This window comes from Fulmarus glacialis, unplaced genomic scaffold, assembly GCF_000690835.1.
Source record: "Fulmarus glacialis isolate BGI_N327 unplaced genomic scaffold, ASM69083v1 scaffold10933, whole genome shotgun sequence".
Taxonomy (NCBI): Eukaryota; Metazoa; Chordata; class Aves; order Procellariiformes; family Procellariidae; genus Fulmarus; species Fulmarus glacialis.
In genome coordinates, this window is record NW_009204897.1 from 1,630 (window position 1) to 23,220 (window position 21,591).

General features: G+C 40.8%; 1 protein-coding gene across 1 annotated transcript in view; it reads left to right on the top strand.

The window, feature by feature from the left end:
* The first annotated feature begins 2,018 nt into the window (after positions 1-2,018).
* Positions 2,019-21,591, top strand: part of LOC104074874 (vacuolar protein 8-like) — a 25,482-nt gene continuing 5,909 nt past the window's right edge. Inside the window, exons 1-9 of the mRNA XM_009575170.1 lie at positions 2,019-2,244; positions 5,413-5,532; positions 6,463-6,582; positions 7,721-7,840; positions 13,452-13,574; positions 14,635-14,717; positions 15,922-16,047; positions 16,862-16,907; positions 18,062-18,195. Coding sequence (XP_009573465.1) covers positions 2,019-2,244; positions 5,413-5,532; positions 6,463-6,582; positions 7,721-7,840; positions 13,452-13,574; positions 14,635-14,717; positions 15,922-16,047; positions 16,862-16,907; positions 18,062-18,195 — 1,098 coding nt within the window. The remainder of the gene's footprint in view (positions 2,245-5,412; positions 5,533-6,462; positions 6,583-7,720; positions 7,841-13,451; positions 13,575-14,634; positions 14,718-15,921; positions 16,048-16,861; positions 16,908-18,061; positions 18,196-21,591) is intronic.

The following is a 21,591-nucleotide window of genomic DNA, read 5'->3' on the forward strand; positions in this document are numbered from 1 at the left end:
GACTGAATCATCAAACTAAGTATTGGGAGACCTGAGTTTTATGCCTTTAGGCAAATTATAGCCTAGTTTTCAGGTGTGGTGCATTTCTTTAGCTCCCATTTATTTCAAATGGAGTTACAAGAGCTCAGCACCTCTGAAACTTGTTTTTAAACCATTTTGGGAATATCTTCCTTACAGGTACAGCAGAAAGCTGTTTTAATGTTTCTAATACATTTTGAAATGCTTAGTAAGAATATGTTAGAGAAATGCAGTCATCACTAACAAGTGTCTCATTGAAACAGTCCTGGTTTTTTCTCATCTCTGTGCAGTACAGTTCAAATTACCTTAAAAAAATTGCACAACGATTAAACCTTACAGTTCTGTAGACAGGCCAGAGCAAGAGACAAGAAGGCACATGCGGTGGGTTCCCAGGGATCTGCCACCTCACTGCTTTTAGGATGGAAGCTGAAGGTTGGAAGATCATGAGCAAAAGGTGAAGAGCAAGTGGTGGCAGAAGCAGGACCTGACAATCACATGGCTTCCCTATATTTTAGAAGATTGCTACTGAAGGGATCCAGAAGACGTGATGAGAAAATAGGCATATTAGCCCCACTTTTGATAATCCTAAGAAGCCAGTCAGAGACAAGGACTTGGTGGGCTTGCAGAACTGGTCAAGGATGTAGCCAGAAAAATCAGTCTTGATTCTTTGTAATGGATTGCTTTGTGTAATAGAGGTCTCATACCTTTTGGTTTATGGGTGTAGGTGGGTTTATCTGTGCTGCATGGTATTTGTGTTTAGGAAAATTACATCATGTGTAAGTAAGAGAAGAAATAGCAGTAGCTGGACAGACCAGTCAGATTTGGGTGAGCCTGTTCATCAGTGTTTGGAGATGGGTACACAACAAAGGATTGATTTTCAAACATGATTTATTTAGAACCTTAAGATCTGTCAAAGGACAGTGAGGCTAAAACTTACCAATAAATGTATCAAATGCAATGGTTAGAATAAACCCATCATTCCATGGATAAAGAGAACTTAATAAAAGTGATCATCACTCAGCAGACCAGTACCTACTGGTTTCATAATGAAGGTGATCTTGAATCAAACCAGATTTTACTGGAAACCTCAAGAATATTACAAATGTCACTTCATGCTACATTAATTAGACCAAGGTCACTTGTAAAACTGTTCAACCGAGGGTGGGCACATGCACCAGACTGGTGAATTAAGCAAAAGGATGGAGCAAGAGGAGAACTGCTCTTTTTCCTTTTGCTTCCTTTTATTGCATGAAAACTGCAGATGATTTTTGCATCCTCCCATTGCCAGCTTATCCAGCCCACTCTGCAGGATTTGCTTGACAGGAGGAAAACATAGTTCTAAATGCATTTGGCCACTGTATGTTTTTTTTTTCAATTTCCTATTCTTGCTGATTTGCAAAGTCTCAGTTGACTGAGTTATGAGCTGTTTGCCCAACAGGGCCTTTGTTCTGGTCTGTGCTTCAGCAAAAACTGGATAAACCTGTTTGCATGCTCCCTTTTTTTTTTGATCTTCCTCTCCCATTGGCAGCTGCAGCTTGTACACATGCAGACAAGGTGGTGCCTACCTTTCATATGGAAAGCTGCCTTACAAAAACTGAGGTTGCTTTTTCCATTATCCCAGAGCTTTTCTAGCCTCATGAAGGCTTTGGTGAATGCTCCAGGAGTTAAACTCTCTTTGTTCTCCACAAAATGTGTTTAGGTCATCATTTTATTTTTCTTCAAGCAAAGGGAGGGTGTTTGAAGGTGGCTCCCGTCCAGCCTTTTAAATAATATTTTGTAGACTCCGGGAGATCTGCAGAAACCAGCCTTGTGCAATGTAGTTTTTTGGATGCAGAAGCTTGTCTACTTTACAGCAGCTGCACACGGTGTAGTGTTAACATCTGTAAGACAGGACAAACACTGAGGCAGCAAGGTAGTGCAAAACGTGGACAAGTTGAGAAGAATCTTTTCTTTCCATCTCCTTCCTTTTTCTCTTGCTTTGTGCTGCTCTTGGAACAAGAATGGGTCAACTGTGTGGACGATGCATGCAGCTGCTGCGGGACTTCGTGGCCTTTGTTCACAGGATGTCCTCTGACTTGGTGCATAGCATCAAGGAATGCTTAGCTGTGGTAAGCAAATGCTCCTGCTTAAAACAAAACAGCTCTAAAGCCAGACAGCTGTACAAGCCCATCCTGCAGCCTCATGAGAGGGTGACAGCACAGGAGTTTCTGCAGCATATTGAGACAGGTAAGAGGGCTTGGGTTTTTTTCTATAGGATTGGGAAAGAACAAGGAGATTCGTTTTGTGAGTTGAAAACAGATTGCTGGCTGAACTGCTGTGGCATGGCTGGAAGCAGCTTGGTGATGTAAGAAAGGCCAGAGGTACAAAGCATTTTCTTTGTCTACTGGACATCAAGGGCTCAAGTGGCGTAACAGTTGCATCTAGGTAGAAATGGTCAGTCACTTTCTTGCTCTGCCACTACTGTTAATACGTAACCCATGTAAATACGTTTCATAAAAGTGAGTCCTTCTAGTGATTGAAGTTAATTTTTTGAATTCAGTCACTGGGGTCACAAAGCTGGAAACAGGCTTTGTGGATAGCTGGGTGCTACATGAGTGCCGAGCTGTGAGCAGGCAAATCACAGTGTGGTCCTGGCTGAGTTGTGCACATCCATGTTGGTGGCTGGAGAACACCTGGACTTGCGCTGGGGGTGTCTGTGCTATATGTGGGGAAGGTCAAAGTCACCCTGGGACAAGCATCGTTGGGCTCCCAGGACTTCCTCAGATTCCAAGCAACTGGTCTGCCTAAGTGCTTTTGTGCAAACATTTTAGACACAAGGTTTGAACACAATCGTAGGATTCTGCTTGGATCAAAGTAGATCCATAATATTTCATGTATCTCCTCTGCTTTTCAGGCTATCTCCCTAATTCCCCTGTTTATCTGCTTGTGAAGTCCTCTCTGTCCTGTCCTAGGATACAACAATATCAATAGGAAGACTTTTTTTATCTCACTCCTGCATCACAGAATATCATTTTGGATTAGTGTGTTTTGTCAGTTGTCTACCTAATACCATTCCTTGTCTCAAGCTTGGGCAGGGGCCGTTGCTTGTTTGGTTTTGCTTTGTCTCACAGCTAATTGGGTATACTGCTTTAAGTTTAACAACCTTGGGCTAAAGCTACTACACAAAATTGCATAGCCTTCTATTTTCATTTGTGTGAAGGGTGTGGAATACAAACTACTATTTCTTTACTTGCCTTTTTGGGGAAATAAAACCATCTTGTGAGGGGGACCAGGAAAGACTTTTCCTTGGTGCGGCACAGTTAACGCTGTTTGAAATGATATGTCATGGAACAACCTTTGGAATAATTGCTGTGACGCTGGTTGTTGGGAACACGCGCGAATTAGCCTCAGCTAGTATTAGTCATTACCTATGAATGTGGGGGGTCCTGTGCTGCTGATACAGTTCACTAATTGTTGCACGTTAAGCACTGGCTAAACCCTGAAGTCCATATGTAGAACAGGACTAGACCTTTCAGCTTGGTGTACAGTGGGGATCTTCCAGGTCTGAACTTTATTTCCAAAGGCTAGCATGCTCCTGACCATGTAAGACTGTCTTGGCAGTATCCCAGCTCAGCTGTTGGATCAGGTGCAAGGAAGGGCTGGTCTGGAAAAAATGGTGAGGCCAGAACAGCCCTTTGCAGCACCGACTGGTGCTTCTTGAAAAGAATAAGTATATGTTTTCTTGAGAAATCCTGTCCTCTCTGAGCTGGATCTCCAAAAGGCTGGTCCATCTTGGATCCTCAGGAGCTGGGGTACAGCAGCAAGGGAGGCTAGAGCTTCTGTGACAGCAGTGCACAGATGGCAATTTGTGCTCTCAGGGAGGTCCCAATGTCCATAATAGGAGATACACAGCACTCAGGAAGAAGAACCAAGGTTAATTCTCTGACGGGCCAAATCCTGCTGCCAAGACAGATGGAGGCAGGGAAACCTCACAAAGAGAACTAAGACACATCCCTCTTACTTTAGTGCTCGCCTGTGTATTTTATTCCAAGATGGAACAAGCCCATCCTCGGTGCTGGATAAATTATAATAAGCAGGAAGCCAACATTTGGACAGTTTGTGTGCAAGAAGAGACTTCATGAGACTTCTCTCCTTCAAGGAGAGATCATCATACTCAGCTGTTAGCTAGGGCAGAAAATGCTTGATGTTATAAGCAGGTGAAGATTTTGAGTGGCTTCTGCTTTATCACTCTCCCAAACAAAAACACACAGATATGTGGGAGATTCAGATAGTCAGTGTGTAAGGAACAGATTTAAACCACGTGAAGAGATTTTTGGTTTTTCTCTAAAACCTTGCGCAAGCTGGCTAGTCCTTCCCTTTGTGTGTATTGTTAATTATTAAACAAAATTGATCTTTATATGAAGCAATTCTTCTGTGAAGCCCACTTACCTAATCCCGAAGGCAGGAGTTTGCTACTCTTGACATGTCAGCAGCTTCTAATGGCTTGAGATACTGGCTGAGTTTTGCACTGAGGCATGAAAGCTCATACCTTCACATCCCTTGCATCTCTTTATGCCATGGGAGGTAAAGTAGCTAGATCTTGTTCATAGAGATATTTCAATTGTTAATACACTGCTTTAATCTATTGTCTGAAAATACATCTTTTGTGTGCTCCACCAGTCAATTTATACTACATTACCTTTTCAACAGTTTATACTATTGAGCATTGGTTCAATGGCCCTTTTTTTTTCCTCTCTGCTGCTCCATTCCACACATTATAAGTACATTATACAGTGGTTTATAGAAGTCATGCATGACTGCTATTGCTTGATGGCTATTGCGGAACATCTGGTTTATTCATAGGAGAACTTATCATACTCAAGAACAGGTAGATTCATGCTAGAAATTTGAGCCTGAGGCAAGCCCATTTGCAATCCATGTTGCTATTCCCTGAAATCCTTTACTGTAATACCCAGGACAGGAAACACAGTGAACTTAAAATGTAGTAAATTAGAAATATATACTCTTTCTGTAGGTCATAACTAAGTACACTATGTTTAGTAGATATATTTTAACAAAGATCTCCTATGATTTGGTAAAAGATAAAGGCTTTTATGGAAAACAAGAACACCTGCATTTATATTGGATAGCATAGAAGTGTCTAAAGGTTATAATTTATCTTGCTTCCAGTCACTAGCTTTGTGAGCTTCACAAGAAGCATTGCCAAGGACAGGTTATTCCGGATTCATTTATTGCTTCTGCTCATAGAAATATGAATAAGGATAGATGGGCTCTATGGAACTGTTGCAGTACAAAAATTCTGATGTGTTTGGTTGGCTGTAAATTTTAATTTCTTTTTGTAAACTAACCCTTTTCAGGTGTAATTGAGTCTGTGCTGTCATTGTACATCTTTAGGTTTTGAAATGTCACCACTTGGAAAGGACCCTCTGGAAGCCTTGAGGACCTTAGCCTTTTCAGAAAACCCAGGTTTACAGCAGTCTGCTGCCCTCTATTACTTGCATATGAGTCAGCACAGTAAGTTATCTCAGTGCATTAGAAAATTTTCACATAATTGTAAATAAAAGTATTATTTCCAACTGTGAAACTCCCTTTGATTCATTAATCAAAAAGTTCTTTTTTTTCTTTCATGCTATGTTGTTTGCTGAGGAAAATGGAAATGCTGTCATTGCCATGTGGGCAGAGTCATTCTGGGTTTTGCTATGAGGAGGTATCTCTCATGATTATAAAAGACTGTCATTTATGTAATTATAATACTTTTATAAAACTCGGCAGAAGCCAAAGTAGTTAGAGTCAGTGTATACTGAATCTCCTGAGAGCAACACAGTCAAAATATGGTGGAAGGAAATAGACATAGTGATCGTTTAAGGTTTTATATTATATAATTCTTGGAAGAGGACAAAGCACTAGAGGCAAGGCTGTAGTGGAAATTTATGAAGGAAACGTTCTTCTTTGTCCCAACTATTCCATGGGAGCACTTGGATCCTGAGGTAATTTGTAAATGGTTAGAAGTCAGCCTAGATATGCTAAATAAAATTCCAGCAAGAGTTTGAGTCCTACAAAAAGGTAGAAATACCAGCAACAAGCAGGCTGTGATTTATTTATTTATTTGTTTGCTTGTTTTAAATCTAGTTCAAGGAGAATATTCTGGCACTTGGCTTGATAGCTTTATCCCATATATTTTTTGCTGGATAAAAGGTACTATGAGGCAGAATGACTTATTTGATAGTGAAGCATATTGCTTTCCTTCCCATGATGTTTTTGAAGTACTTGGTTATTCAAAACCTTTTCAGCAAGCTTGCCCTGTTTTGCTAGTAGCAATGGAATTTAAATGAAGGGGAATCACTCAGCCTATGTATAGTAGCACCTGAGGCTTAAGACGAACAAGAGAAAAATGTGATTGCGGTGAACGATGAGACTCCTGAATATTTCCTCTCATTCCTGCAGTGAATGTCCCGCTGCCTGTGGAGCACCTGGAACCCTTCTATGCCTTACTACGGTCTGCTGACCTGGAGGTGCAGCAGATGTCTTCCTTGTCCCTTGTCAACTTTTTGCTGGAAGGAAATAGTGAGTAATTAACAACACATCTCTCTTCAGGTGAAAAAGTATCTCTTCAGCCAGACTCAGACAGAAGGAGGGCACATCTATACACCCAGGTCTACACAAATCCAAATCCCATATTTGTGTTCCTGTTAGGACAGATGTGAGACTGCTTCTGTCTGCAAACCACATCTGGTGTCACCAGGATATTTCAGATCCCTCCAGCTAGATTATGTTATGTGGCAAGAGATCTTGGATCTGTGTGCAAAGGCTGATAAATTATTCCCAGACTGGTTTGGGAACAATTATACTATTCTCATTCTTGGATTGAGATCCCACCACTTACCCTTTCAAGCAACAGATACAGCTCTTAGAAATAAACTCTGCCTATGAGACAGTGCTTGTTTTCTTGGTTTTTGTTAACTGGACCTTGGTCTTAACTTGCTTGCAGACTTAAAAAAAAAAGTTTAATAAAATTCACTTTCTTCTGTAGCTAATAGGGCAAATGTAATTGAGATAGGATCTGGGAGCTGCAGGTGAAAAACTTCCCAATAAAGTTTATGTTGATAGGCAGGGCATGAACACCCCACACCTCGTCAACAGAGTCCTTGTTGCATCTACTACTGTGCTCCCTGGCACATGGGGCACAACAGGTATTTCATGACGCTATCCCATAACAGCAGAAGACAGGGTCAGTCTTTAATGAAGCTAGCTTTTTTCTTTTCTTTTTTTGTAAGGATCTTGCTGCAAATAATATCATGTGACTATTTACAAGTAAAAAAAATATTTGAAGGGTAGACTTCAGAAGAAAAAAGCTGGGGCGGGGGGAGGGGAAAGCTGAGTAAATTGTGAACCTATTGGAAAGCTACAGTTGCACTTTCCAAAATGAACCTTATGTTTGAAAATAGAATTACTAGCAGAAATATTTGGGACCTTCTGCACTAGAACCTCTGAACATCTCTTACACTCTTTTGTGAGTCTGAAGAGGAATCAAGCAAACCAAGCTAGGGACTGTGAGTGCCCTTCAGGCTGTTTCCATCTTAGGTCTATTTTGCATAATCATAATATAGACCCCCAAAGCAGTCAAAGGAAGATATATTCTTTTTACAAAGGCATTAACTGTTTACTTTTCTGTTTATCCATTTTTTCTTGAATTTATGAATAGTTGACAAAGAATTAGTTGTCCAAATGGGTTTACTTGAGCCAATTCTGGATCTGCTTGAGTCAGAGGATCCCACTGTCCAGTGCAATTCCTGTGCCTGCACCATGACTTTGGCTGTTTCAGGTGAGTGTGCTGTTCTTTGCCTTTATCCTCTGCAGTGAATTCATTCAACTCTTACCTTATATTTCAAGGTGAAACAACCTATTTGCAGTTGGTTTAAGAGTCATAAGATGCAGCAGCAAATTCAACCTCTTGAGATTCCAGTTAAGAACTTTTTCTCAGTGTTTCTGACCTTCATTCTCTTATGATTACAAATCTTTTTCCGATTTCCAACCTAAATATATTCATGACCAGCTTATCTTAATTAGTGTCTACCTTGGCTTTTGCTTCAGTAGTTCTGCCTCTCTGATGTCTATGCTGATGAAGCTGCTTCATTTTACTGTACTGAAAAAGCCAAGCTCATTTAAGGCTCCTCTTGTAAGCGAGGCTCTCCGTTCATCTTCATAGCTCCTGAGGGTGTAAATGATATGTTCCAGAAATGGAACATAGCAATTGCATCTGCTGTTTTGCGATACCACAGACCTCAGGCATTGTTACAGTCCCAAGATGTACATAGACGCTGCAGGAGTTCCATTTTGAATTAATCTCTTCTGAAAGAGACGTCACCAGAAATGTGCAGGATTTCAGCTGGGGCCTCACCTGTGTCTTTTATTGTGGCATCCAGGGAAATATGTTTTGTGGTACATCTCGTGATAACACTTGCTTCTTTTGTGATTGCATCATGGTGATGTTGTCATCCTGCAGCTGACTTAATCACTTAGTCTTTCTCCTCCTTTGCTGCTATTTCCAGCAGACTGCAATTAATTAAGGGTCTGCAACAAATGTTTCCAAGTGCAGGTCCCTGCATTTTGTACTACAAGGTTTCATTCTGTTTCTTTTGCTTCAGTCTTCTAACTTGTCTGTTATTTGTGAAATATTTCAGTCCTCCATCACATTGACAGTGCTGCACTCACACCTTTGTATTAACTTTCTTCTTCAAAACCAACTACAGACCAGTCCTTGTGGAATTCCACTTGAAGCCTCCTTCCAGGTGGTCATTCCCATTCAGCAAAACTTGTTGCCAGCTTGCTTTTAGTCAGTTCCTTATCCATCATATACTACTTGCATTTGTCACCAACTTCTCTTGCTTAACTATGCATATTTCATATCATGATATAGATATTTTCCTGGCATCCAGACAGATAAGCTCAACCACAGTTACCAAAAGAAAGGTTATCAGGTCAGTCTGGCTTATTCTGCTTTTTGCAAACTGTGTGATTCTACTGTACAAATTGTGTAAAGGCCTGTATAAAAGCCATGGATAACATTTATTTCCTTTCCTGTAGTGTTTATTCCACCAGCTTCCCTCTCCAGCGTGGGAAGTTGCACTCAGATCTCCCAGAAGGCTGAAAGAAGCATGGTGAAAGTGTACTTTTTCATTTAAGTATTGCAAAGGGGGAGTGGATAAGCAGGATCCAACCACATGAAAGTGCTGATTTGCATTTTTTCCCATCTTTTTTTTTTATTCGCAGGTCTTTAAACACTTTTCCCTTTGAAACTTATCTTTAAGCATTGCATATTATTTCAGTCAGGTTAAGAACTCTATATATACTACATTACTTTGTGTGGAATGCAAATTGCCTCATTTAAATATCTAAATTAGGCATGGCATCACTACAATTTTAGGTACCTGGCACTAGAAGGACTTTCTTTATGTATGGTCAGTGAAGTTATGCCCCTGAAGATCTACAGAGAGATATCCCTTCACCTGTTTTCAGCAGCCCACAAAGTGACTTCTTTGGGGACCTAAGGATGTTCTTTAGTCCTGAAGGCACTCTGGCCCTTCTAGATGTCTCTTTAACCCAGAGTACTGGGAACCCTCAGCCACTCTGGATCCAGTCCACCTTCATTCTCTGTTGAGGATGGTCACCTAATGCCTTTGCACACTCCCTTAAGTGCCAGTGTACTACTGAGCACAAGTAGTTCAAATTAAGCACTCAAGGAGCTTTCAAACTAGATAGGAAGGCATCTGCTGAACATAGAGGTAGGCAGTCCTGCAGGTGCATGGGCTGGGTTGCTGCCTGGGATTTGATCAGTGTTGAGGATCTCTGTCCCAGTTTAACTAGGATTTAGATGGACTGGATCCATTTATTTCTTTTTCAGACTATATTTAGCTACTACAGCAAGAGCCAATTCTCTAAAGTTTATTTTAATTTTAACTCACAGACTCTGGTATATTAAAAGGTCTGCTCGAGAAAAGTATTCTGTTCAGTCATGTCCTTCAAGTAAGCCATTCATGCTTCAGAGTGGTTTAAAAAAGATAAATATGGAAGCACAACCAAATTAAGAAGATCCTTAGACAGCTTTAAAGTGACTAAAATTCTAAATCCAACAATGGTAATGTGTCTTAATTCTGCTGCAATGAGCATGCAAGACTGTGTACAGAGTGAAGCTCTTTAGCAACGTGACTGCAAGTTATACGTAAGCTGGGTTGTGTGATACTTACCTGCTGCAATAGGTAGCCAAAAATAAAACCAGCAAACAAACCCATTCAGATGAAAAGGATTTGAAGGTCAGTTTGTTCCAACACCAGCATTTGTCCACACAGCAAAAGGACACATGCACATTTGCAATTATCTGCAGCTTTTCAATCTGTGAGTGAAAGTAATCAGTTCTGGGATAAGAACTCTTCTCACAGGAACAGAACTAAATATTCACAGCAAGGGTTTAGGGAGGTCTGAACATCTGCATTAAGCTAAACGAGGAGGATGCACTGAGTGTAGAGCACATTCAAAGTTGTACTGACAGGAGAATTTTCAAGCACGCAAATGACAGAGAGGGGAAAGAAAGAATTTATAAATGCAGGTTTCAAGGTGAGTTATTCAAACCCAGCTTGAGTAGATGTTATTGATTTCCCCACTTTAGAGTAACATCTGAATACGTGGTTCCCTTTTAAAAGCACTCTAGGGGGCATCAGTGGTTGCAGTGGCGTCAGTGGAAGGGCTGCATTACTTAGATAAACAGGTGGTCCAGGAGAGAAGCATAATCTAGCCTGCCACGTCTCTTACAGAGATGATAGTACGGTTACACATCTTGGTGAGATAGATTTCTCCATCCATTCTGTCATAAGTTGACAAAACAGACAGTGTTTAGCCACATTATCTGACCAAAATTAGAATGAGAATGGAGAGAAGGATAAGGGAAAATGACATATGTAAAAATAAATCCAGCAAACCCACAATAATGGGCACTAACAAAGACCGCAGAGGAGAACTTGTCAGCTAGTGAATGACCCAAGGGGAAAAAAAAAAATTATTTTGGTCACAGAGGTTTGCATCGTGTGGGTACCTGTTGTGGTCTCTCCACTCTCCCATGATGAGAGTGGGCGCTCCAGTCCTTCCCAGACAGGAGTGGGGTGCCTGGGTCTCCATGTGCTGCCTCCCTCCGAAGCAGGCTGTAAGAGCTCATCCTGCCACTATAGGCTTCCAGTGTTGACCACCACCTCTTGAGTCCTCAGGCAGAAAAATTGTTTGAGCTGTCATGGATGTGAAGCCTTTCCAAATCAAGCCAGTTATGTTTCTTTAAGGAAGAAAAACCTTTGAAGCAACTAATGGCTCATATTCTGTCATGGCCAGTGCTTTCTTCAGAAGATGTTCAGACTGGAAACACACCCCTGAGAAGCTCTCTCACAAGAGGATACAGGATTCCTCTTCCCTGCCCTAGAAGGGAAAGTGGAAGAAAGAACTTGCCCAAGTTTTGTCCAAATGTTTGTAATCCCTTTGCCCAAATGTGAGGTTATCTTCCACATTCACAAATATTCATGGAGTGTATTGTGTGAAAGAATGAAGGAAGCAGCAACATTTGAATTCTCAATCTTTTTACCTCTCTTCTTTATTCAACTAATGAGAGTTTACATCACACCAGACTGGTTTTCATCAGTTGGAGCTGCACAAAAGAATTTCTGCTTCTGCTGAGGGAAACGAAAAAAAAAATATGCAGGCAGATTAGATTGGAGAATGGCTTGTCTACAAAATTGACCAGAATATTTCACCAGAATAATTTCACTATCACCATGTGGAAAAGCTATTTTTAAATACATGACTCTTCCCAGAACAATTACTTTGCTTAAAATTTAGAGTATTTTTTTCCGGAATAAAAGGTATTTCCTTGAGCATAAAATATTCATATGAAGGCAGAAAAGGGCTTGTCCTGGAATACTAAACTGATACTGGCTGAACTATAGTTGAATAAATTTCCTGGATTATCTGTGTGTGTCAGTTCCCCAGTACATGTAGGCTCCATGTATAGAAATAATGGCTTTGTTCTCTTAACTCTCTTAGTTGGCACCTGAAGAGTTGATCTCATCCAAATACCTTCATATTTCTTGCTTTCTTCTGCTTCATGTTTCTCTCAGCAAACTTCCAGAGACTGGCCATTGTTTAAACTGTCTAGAAATGTACGTAAATGAAGCAATACTCAACTAAAACTTCTGTGGTTTTCAGTAGCAGTTTGGCTCATATAAACAATGGAACATGTAGACTATGGACTTTGCTTTTTCCTTTTATAAAATGGTCTGCAGAATTCTATGATACTAAGAGAATTCTTCATTGGTCTAATTGCCATTTAAATCTCATCAACTTCAAAGAACACCACTGCCAACACCTTAGTTTTTCAAAATTATGCCACTAGAATGCTTATAAGATACAAATACAGATAATGTATATATAAAAATAAGACAGTAAAAGGGAGAGGCCCGTAGCTGTCTCAGTGTGGCAGCAGGTTATTTGTTGCAAATGTTTTGATGGCTTCATGGTAGAGGGGTAAAAGTAATGAAAGGATTCTCTTCTATATAGCACAGCTGAGGCTACCTTCAGTAAGTCCGAAACAAAAGGAGTAGAACTAAAAGCAGATTTTTTTCTAAATTGTATTATATTTCATAGCATAGTATAACTTTATCATATGTAGTATACTTATATACACAGTATATAAAAATGTGTTATAGTATTTTATAGCATTATTTAAGTATTATAGTTATCTTTTCCCCCCAGTTTTTCATCCAAGAGTCTCAAGGGACTCTGCAGATCTTTTTTGAATTCTTGTACTCCAGGATGTTGACTACAGCTGTGCAACTTAATACACTGCCATACAAGGAAGCATCACCACTTCAGAGAAGAAGCATCTGAAGCAAATTCCAGTGGTTACATCAAATTCTGTCTTTAGAAACCTCTGCATTGTTTGTAGCTGTCAAAGGAGTAACACAGGCACATTCGAAGAGAGAAATTGGCCCTGAATATACCCTGCTAAATTAATTCAGTCTTACCTGCAGTTAATTATGTAGTTTTTGGTTGGCACAGTGTTTGATCAGACATACCAGGCGTACAAGGTAAATATGACACCTTGCTAACCTGCTTAAGGGGACTTACGGTCCTTTTATTTTAATCATCCCAGTCACAAAACAAAAGCATTGAACCAGCTGTGATCTATGGCTAATCCAGAAGTCATGGGTTAGTTTCTTTCCCATTGAGCTCTTGGAATTTTTAACAGGTTCCTTTGAGCATGCAGAGAAATTTTGATATATACCAAAGAATCAGAGAAGTGAACGCCAAAGAAGTCTAGTCCTGCTAGTTGTCCTGCTCCTGGCTCACAGTAAGATGGCAATGTCTTCTTTCTTTCTTTCTCTGATTCTTTTCTCCAGAGTCCAACCGAGAGGCTATTGGCGCTGCTCGAGGAATTACACCCCTGCTGTCTCTTGCCAATTCCTATGATCCTAGAGTCCAACAAAATGCTGTTGGTGCTATTCTCAACCTCACACAATCAGGTATTTTCTGACTAATGGTTTATCTAAAATTGCTGAAAGAAAATTTCTCACTGATAGAAAAATAATTCAAAAGGGTTAAGGCAAGAATAAGAGCGTATCTGAGCAACAGATTATTTCCTTTGCATATGGCATTCATGTTGATACCATAGGCTGATGATTTAAGTTTGGCTTTTCTTTAGCTAATACAGACCCTTTTTTGCCTAGTACCAAAATAGAAAGGCTTGATTTTCAACCCCAAGGGGCTAATGTACAAGCACTTAAATCATCAGGCAAAGAAATAGAAAAAACCCAATCATTTGTTAAAGAAATAACTTGGTCTAAAAAGTTAGCAGTACCTTTGGTGGTACTTTGAAACAATCTCAGAAGCTTATCCAACAATGTCATGCTCTAGGAATGTTTGACTTGTATCCCTAACTTGATGTTGGAAGATGCAAAATGTAACTGTTCCGGGCCAGACGTTAAAGACTCCTGAGATATCTGCCAACAGCTTTAGCAAAAGCAGTATTTGGTCCTCTGCAACAATATGTGCACTACCATACATGAACTCTGAAACACAGCAGCATTAAATCTCACCTGTCTAGATGATACCATTATCCCACAGCTAAATGATACAGTCGTGAGTAATGTCTCGTATCTCTATCTGGTGGAAGGGAATGGTTGGCAAGAACTTCTACAGGTGGCTATTACACATCTGTTATTCAAAATTTTTAAAATAATTTGGTTTTTTTAACACAGGAATCATGGTGAATGTCGTATGTGAGGTTTTTCAGCTTCTCCAGCAGTTCAGATTCTTGGAACAGTCTAGCATAAAACCAGCAAAGGCGTAATCGATCAGACAGCCTGTTAGTAATTTTGCTAAAATGTCTGCACACTGCTATATAGCACAAGCTCTAAATTATATACTCTCCAGTCACACTCACTGGCATATATTTGGACAACTTCACCACTCTCTAGAATCCAATGATGGTGCATATCCCTTTTGAATGGTGCCTCCAGATGAGAAGGAGGGAAGGAGAAAGAGACACTAACAGGACTTTTTTTTTTTTTTTTTTAATGGCAGAGAAAATCCAACAGGTCCTATGCAAGGAAGGAGCCCTACCAGTTCTTGCCTTGCTGCTTGAATCTCCTGACTCAGAAGTGCAGGTATGGCTCAAACAGGTCAGATTTTTAAACAGTAACAGTGTGAGTGTAAGGAGAGCACAAACCACAGCATGTAGAAATGAAAAGGTGGAGAGGAGGGAGAAGTGGGGAAACGTGAGAGCATCTTGGTGAAACTCAGCTCAGTCAGATAATGTATATTCAAAACACTCAATTTGTCTAGCTCCACAGGAGAAAGTTTATGATGCTGAAGTGCATCTGCCAGCACACAGTTGTTATGCTGTTACCTTCTTGTGTCTTTCAGATCATTAGAGAAGTTGCAGATAGGCGTCTTCCTCTGTTTTTCTTTTGCATCCTAACTTTGATCTTCCACTCTAAGCAATTTTACTAAGTGTTCTGAGAAGGCATAACTTGCAAAGATTTTTTTTCTTATTATTGTAAATGTCTGGGAAATCTTCCTATTTTATGCCTACCACAGACACCTCTTTGTGATTCTGCACACTTAATAGAGAGCTGGTCTTCGTTCAAAAATATGCTGATGAAAAACTACGAATCAGAGTTGTAAACCTTAAAATCCGCTAGTTCATTTATTCAGTCCTCTGAGTAGTACAGGATTCTTTCTTCCATCAGTTTTGTTATCTCTATTCAGATTTCTTTTAAATGTCTGAAGGGATGGAGCCTCTGGAATTGCTTTCTGTAAACTGTTTCAGCATTATCAGCTTTCTCTGAGATTCATCTTAAAATTTCCTTCTCTGCAATTCAGCCTGTTTTCTTCTAATTATACCTCCCTAGTAATACATACTCTTACGTATATAATCCTCCCTAGCATTAATGTTCAAATGCTTTGAAAATGATCTCTTGGCATGCTAGGGCAATGACTACATCCAGCTTGAATAAATCAATGTAAACATATAATACAGTAGATGCAGATGACCTAACTTAGGTGCCAGCAGTAGTGTAGTTGCAGCAGCACAGTACATTCCCAAATAGCTGGGGTCCTAATGGGTTTGTACAACATGCAGTGCCACAGCGTGACTGCTGTTGTAGCTACAGCAGATTGCATTGCTTTTCCTGGAAGAAGCCCACTTAGGCTGTTATCACACCTACGCAATAAAACATCCTTAAGATGAAAAAGCACTTTATTTTCAGCAGCTCTAAATCTGAGCATTTCTCCAATTTAGTTTTATTCTCTTTAACATGTCACCACTGCGATCTCCTTTCTCTCTACATTTTTCTTGGTTCTCTGCAGTATTACAGCTGTGCTGCACTAAGCAACGTGGCAGCCAACGTTCAGCACCACAAAGCCATGCTGAGACCCGGCAACAGATTCCTCCTGCGGACACTCATCTCTCTCCTGTCCTCTCCTGTGGACAAGGTAAAGCTGTAGCTTTCTCTTTGTGTAAAGGCTTAGCATCAGAGTAGAGCTATAAACTTGGGCTTCCAATTTCAGTCTTGCACAGTTCTGCTCATCTACTGTACAGGTGCCTATGCAGCACCTTTCCCATGAGAAAAGACACATATATTAGAATATACATAGGTTCTACAAGGTCAATGTATGGAGAAAGAGAAGGGAAATCATTAAAGTTGTTCCACAGCCCTAGACACTTCCTGTAGACTAGAATGGCCTGTATTCTAGTGCTCTGTCCAGGCTCTCAACTATGTTTGATCATTGTGTCTGCGACAGCAAGTATCTGGAGCATCTATTATGCTACTTTTTTTTTTTCCTTTTTGGTATCCATAACTTTGACTATATGGCTTCAAAGAATAACATCTCGAAAATTTTACTTTGTTGGAAGCCACATCAAAGAAATGTCAATAAGCCACAGTTCAAGATTTAAAGGGTGGAACCTTAAATTCTGTGTAGGAGGGAGGTGAAAAAAAGGCAAAGCAAATGAGACAAACTCACTCCTTTCATTTTCCTATAACTTACCTGACATTCCTAAAATAAACCAACATCTGAACCCCATTTGCTCTTCCTCATCAACAACAGGATGACTGATACTAGAGGAGATTGAAAAAAAAAAAAAATTCATCAAAACTTTGACCACAAAAAATGTCCCAAAATTTGTGCTTTGAAGATAATGTAATAGCTTGCTAGTGTTGTCACGTTTATTTTGCATACAATAGGCAAGAACATGCATTACTGAAACCGTTCTTTTTTTTTTTCCTTCTCTCTTTGGCACAAGCAGGTTTCAAGCCAGGCATGTGTTTGCCTAAGAAATTTGGCTACCAGTGGTAAGCAATATCTTGGAGATAAACAAACCACACTATTTCTTTTTCTTTCTCTCTCTGCCTTTCCGAGTAAGCACAGTAGGTTGGGAACCTTTCATATTAAAAGCAAAGAGAGAGCCTCTTTTCTACATTTTAATTGGATATTAAGGGAGTGCATAGACTAACTAAACCTGCCTCAGAGCTCCCAGGTAGCGAGGGGAAGTGTCTGGACAAAGTGAGAGACACAGCAGAGGTCGTATGCATAGAGCCTTTGCAACTTACTAAGTTTTCCTCACGCTCATGTTTCCTAAGCATTAAACCCGATTAGGACAGAATGTCTCCTGAAATTGCTGCTTGAGTGGGGACCTGCCTTCTCCCAAGGCATGAATATGTCTATCATTAAATATAATATTTTTCCCAAGCATTTCTCATCCTCTTAAAAAAATCCTATCCTATTAAATGCCCAAGATCTGTTTCTACAGCATACTCGGGAGATGAAAGCAGAGGACTGGCACACTCAACGCTAGAGCCCTAGGGTCCAGGGTAGAGTTTTTCATCTAGAAAATGTAGAGGGCCTTAATTTTCAGGCGATTACAATTATAGTGGAGCTGGGAATGAAGGAACTGCTGCACTGCTCCTTGGCATGGTTGAAAACCCCTGGTCTGCTTGGCCTTTTAAGACTGCCGCTCCGTCTGCTGGCTGCTCTGGCATTGCCTTGAGTGCACAAAAGCACTCACTGAAGTTGCAGGGACAAATGGATACAAAGATTCAGCCAGAATAGCTGATCTCTCCCCTAGCTAACCATAACTCTGCAAGACAGGTGGTGCCTGGGGTGGTCTGTCTTTCTGTCTGTGCAGCAGAAGCTGCCACCTTCCTACCAGGCCTTATGCCAATGAAGGACTCGGAAAATTCCCCTCGTTACTTCTCACTGAGATTCAGACATAAACTGAAGGGTGCCCAAATCTACATTCTGCTCTCAAGCCTGGATTAATCCTTTGGCAAAAGGAGCCAGAACAAATGAGGGGTTATTTTTATAACCAAACATCCAGCATTGTCCCATCCCACAGAGATGGGGAGGTCCCCTCTAATTTCATCACTGAGGCACAGTCAAATGTTTATGAGTCGGGGCCTGAATGCCTCCTCTCAGCTCCCTGACCTCGGTCATTTTCCCAAACCAGCAGACATCCAGGCCGAGATGGTTGCTGAGGACGTCCTGCCCAAGCTGCGCTCTCTCCTGGCATCCGGCAGCAAGGACGTGCGTCGCGCCTCCATCGCTCTGCTCTGGATACTGTCCCAGCACCCGCACAACCAGGTAGGGGAGGTCATTTCCCAAGACCAGAGGGGAAAAACGGGGGGTAACACTGATATAGCAAAACTGCATACGAAATGCATTTGGAGAATGACTGATAGGCTCTGTGAGACTTCCCAACCCTCTTCCCTCCCACACAAATTGACGAGGTTTTGTCTACTGCATCTGCACTGTCACTAACTACACAAGGAGCCTATCTGTTGTGGTGGGTGGGATCCAAAGAATCCCGTAGTTAATCAGATTACCTGTAATGCGACCAAAGGGAAGGTAGAGGGGGAGATGGGGGTCAGATTCCTTGGATGTGTGGATGCTACCCTGCATTCCCTGCAACTCCCTATGGTCCTCTAGGTCCCCAGACCGTAGGTCTCCAGGAGGGTGTAATAAGGGGCAGGACACACGCGTAGCACCATAAGAGACTGCAACCATGGAGGCAGCTGAGGAAGTTATTCCTTGGCTACAGAGCTTCCCCACACATTGAAAAGCAAACTAATTTAGAGTGTGCACTTAAAATGCATCAGTACAAAATAAAGTGCAAAAATACTTTACTTCCCTATATGGACAGTTATTCAAGAGTACATCTGCAGAAATTTAACACCTTTTGAATTAGGATCGAGACAGCAAGGGGGGAGGCTAATAAAATTTGAAATCCTATCTATCTTTAGCTAATTCACCAGGACTTTCCTGTGTCTCCTCATGTCCTTAGTTACAGAACAGTTCTTTTGCCCACATTCAGGGTAATCACCCTTAACAGTGCAACACTATGCAAATACATGAAGAAGTCTGACTAGAAATAAACTACAGCAAATAAACAAAACAGACACTCCTGCTGCACTTTCATCCTCCACATAAAACCAGTAAGTAGCAACTGACAAATTATTATTCTTTTTAAATGTGCTCTTCCATTACAGTAATTAAAGGCATCCTTAGGAACAACCGTATGAAAGGTTTTTGATAGGTGCCTTAAGCTAACAATAACCTTTTAAGAAAGTCAGAGTTTGGGTAGATAAAGCAAAAAAATGTAAGAACCTTTCTTGCCACATTGCTTTAAGCAGTAGTGACAGATGATCTGAGTAACCACAGCTGAGCTTAGGTGCTTCTCATGGCTGAAATACTCTCAGTCTGATCTGAAGTGTCCTCTGGGTACTGGAAGCCTGGTGCCTTACACCTCGGTCGCACATACACAGCACAGTACAAACCAAACTGCACCTCCTCTAAATCTGAAACACGATGGAAAAAATGGGTAAGCTCAATGCCTGGGAAGCAGCAACTAGAGCACAGGGCTTTTCAAAGGCACTGTGGCTTCGTAGGTTTTGTGCTGGCTGCATTAACACCAAACATCCTCATTGCTTGTCAAACTGCCTCATGCAATCAAAACACAATTTGCTTTTAACAAGCTTACAACTGAAATACGTTAAGTTAGTTGGAGGCTATTTACACAGTAAAAACATTACTCAGTATGAGGCATTATGCTGGAACATTGTCCTCACTCATATTTGCTTTTCTTGCCCCCAAACACCATTTACACTTTTCATTCTCCCAGAAAAGAGTATCCGCAGCTCCTTTCTTCCCTGATCCCGAAATGTGTCTTTACCAGTGCTCCAAACCCCCAGCTGGAAGGGGCACGGCCCAGTGTCAGTGGGACCAGACAAAAGCACCAGGAGCTCACACTTGTTACATCAGCAGTGAAACAGCCTGTCCTTCATGGGGGAAAAGGGTCAGCAGCAGGAGGCTGGAAAGCAAAGCATCACCCTCGAGGGTTTATTCTCCAGTGAGAAGTATCTACATCTCAAAATTTGTTTTAGTGTGCAAACACGGCTGTCCCCGACTACTGAATGTTGCTGCTTTGTGCGAGTGAGCCCTGGGCACTCTGAGAAGAGGCTGACCTCTCCTTACTCATATCCTGCCTCCCCACCTCCGTGCCTTTTCTGGCCTGTTTTTCAAACCTTTTCAAGGTTTCTTTCTCTAACCCAGGCTGAATTCTCAGTGACTGAAAGAGGGATTTCTCCATGGGAACAGCTGTTGGAACACAAACCACCGAACAAAGCTAACCTTTACAACAAGTCAAGTGATGCTTGAATTATTACAAATACTACCCAGGATACAATAGGGCAGAATTCATCTGCCCTTTCGTTACCATGAAGCAAACCCCTGGGAATGCTTCACAGGAGCTCCTCTCCCTGCTTAAACCCCTTTTTTGCGATCCCCTGGCCAGCAAGCGCTGGAAAACTTCCCTCTTGAAGGGGGAATTTTATTCAGTTCTCCCAAGGACAGCCCAACCCTGAAAAACTAAAGAAAGAGTCAGGCTTTTGTGAGAAAACAGCCTTTTAAATCACATTCCTTTGAGCAAAGACCTGGAAGTCAGAGTGGCAGGGGTCTGTCTACTCCAGATGATGCCACTGACTTTCCACTCCAGGTACAAAATAACTTTGTCTTCCCATCTTGCTACCTGGTAAATAGGGGATAATATTTATCTTGGCAAGAAATCCCTGGATAAGGGGTGCAAATGCAGCATTGCAATTGTAAGCACAGTTGCTTGCTCTTTTTTTTTTTTTTTTAAATCTTGGGAGAAGTTAGATCAATATCCATCTGAACGCAATCCATTCTTACTTAGAGTTTTCTCGTGATTGTCTTGCACCGTGCAGGATTCAGCTAGAAATCTGGATCCTAGCCATATGCCAGCCAAAAAAGAGGTTTAGCAAAATTTAAAGTACTGTCACTTGCTAATGTAGGTCCTAAATAAACGGAAGAGCTTGGCAGGAAAGTCATTATATATTAGAAAGTTCATTTATAGTCTGTAGACAATTTCCTCCTCTCAGGCTGTAGCAAATCAAATAAGGGCACCGCAGTTGATGGAAGTACGTAGAAAAGAGGACACTTAGTCCAAAAGCACAGAAAACAGTCATGGATGGTAATTTAATTGGATTATCTAAAATTATATTATTTCTGCTTTTAAAGAGAAGGAAAAATAAAACTAGAGAAAATTTATAGCCATATCTGCATATAGGATTCTTTAAATGCCTTGAGTTTAGGCATAGCACTGCCCTTTCCATCTATTTTCATGTTTTATTTTAGGATTGCTGGTTGTGACAGTGCTTAAAATGAACGTAAGTGAAGATGTCAGCTGATATTAAAAGAAAATAAGATACACTTTTGCAATTTAACCTAAGTAAAAAATGCAAGTTAAACTAATTTTTAAAGACATTTGCCTTTCAATGCTGCTTCAATGATCCTGACATTTCACAGGTTTCAGAATTATGTGATTTTTCTCAACTGTATATGGGACCGATGATTTGTTTTGTATTGAACACTCTTGCTAATGTGTCTCAACTTCTAAGTAACACAAATAATATAGTACGTTACTAACAAACATAAGAACTGCATAAAAAACTCAAATTCCTA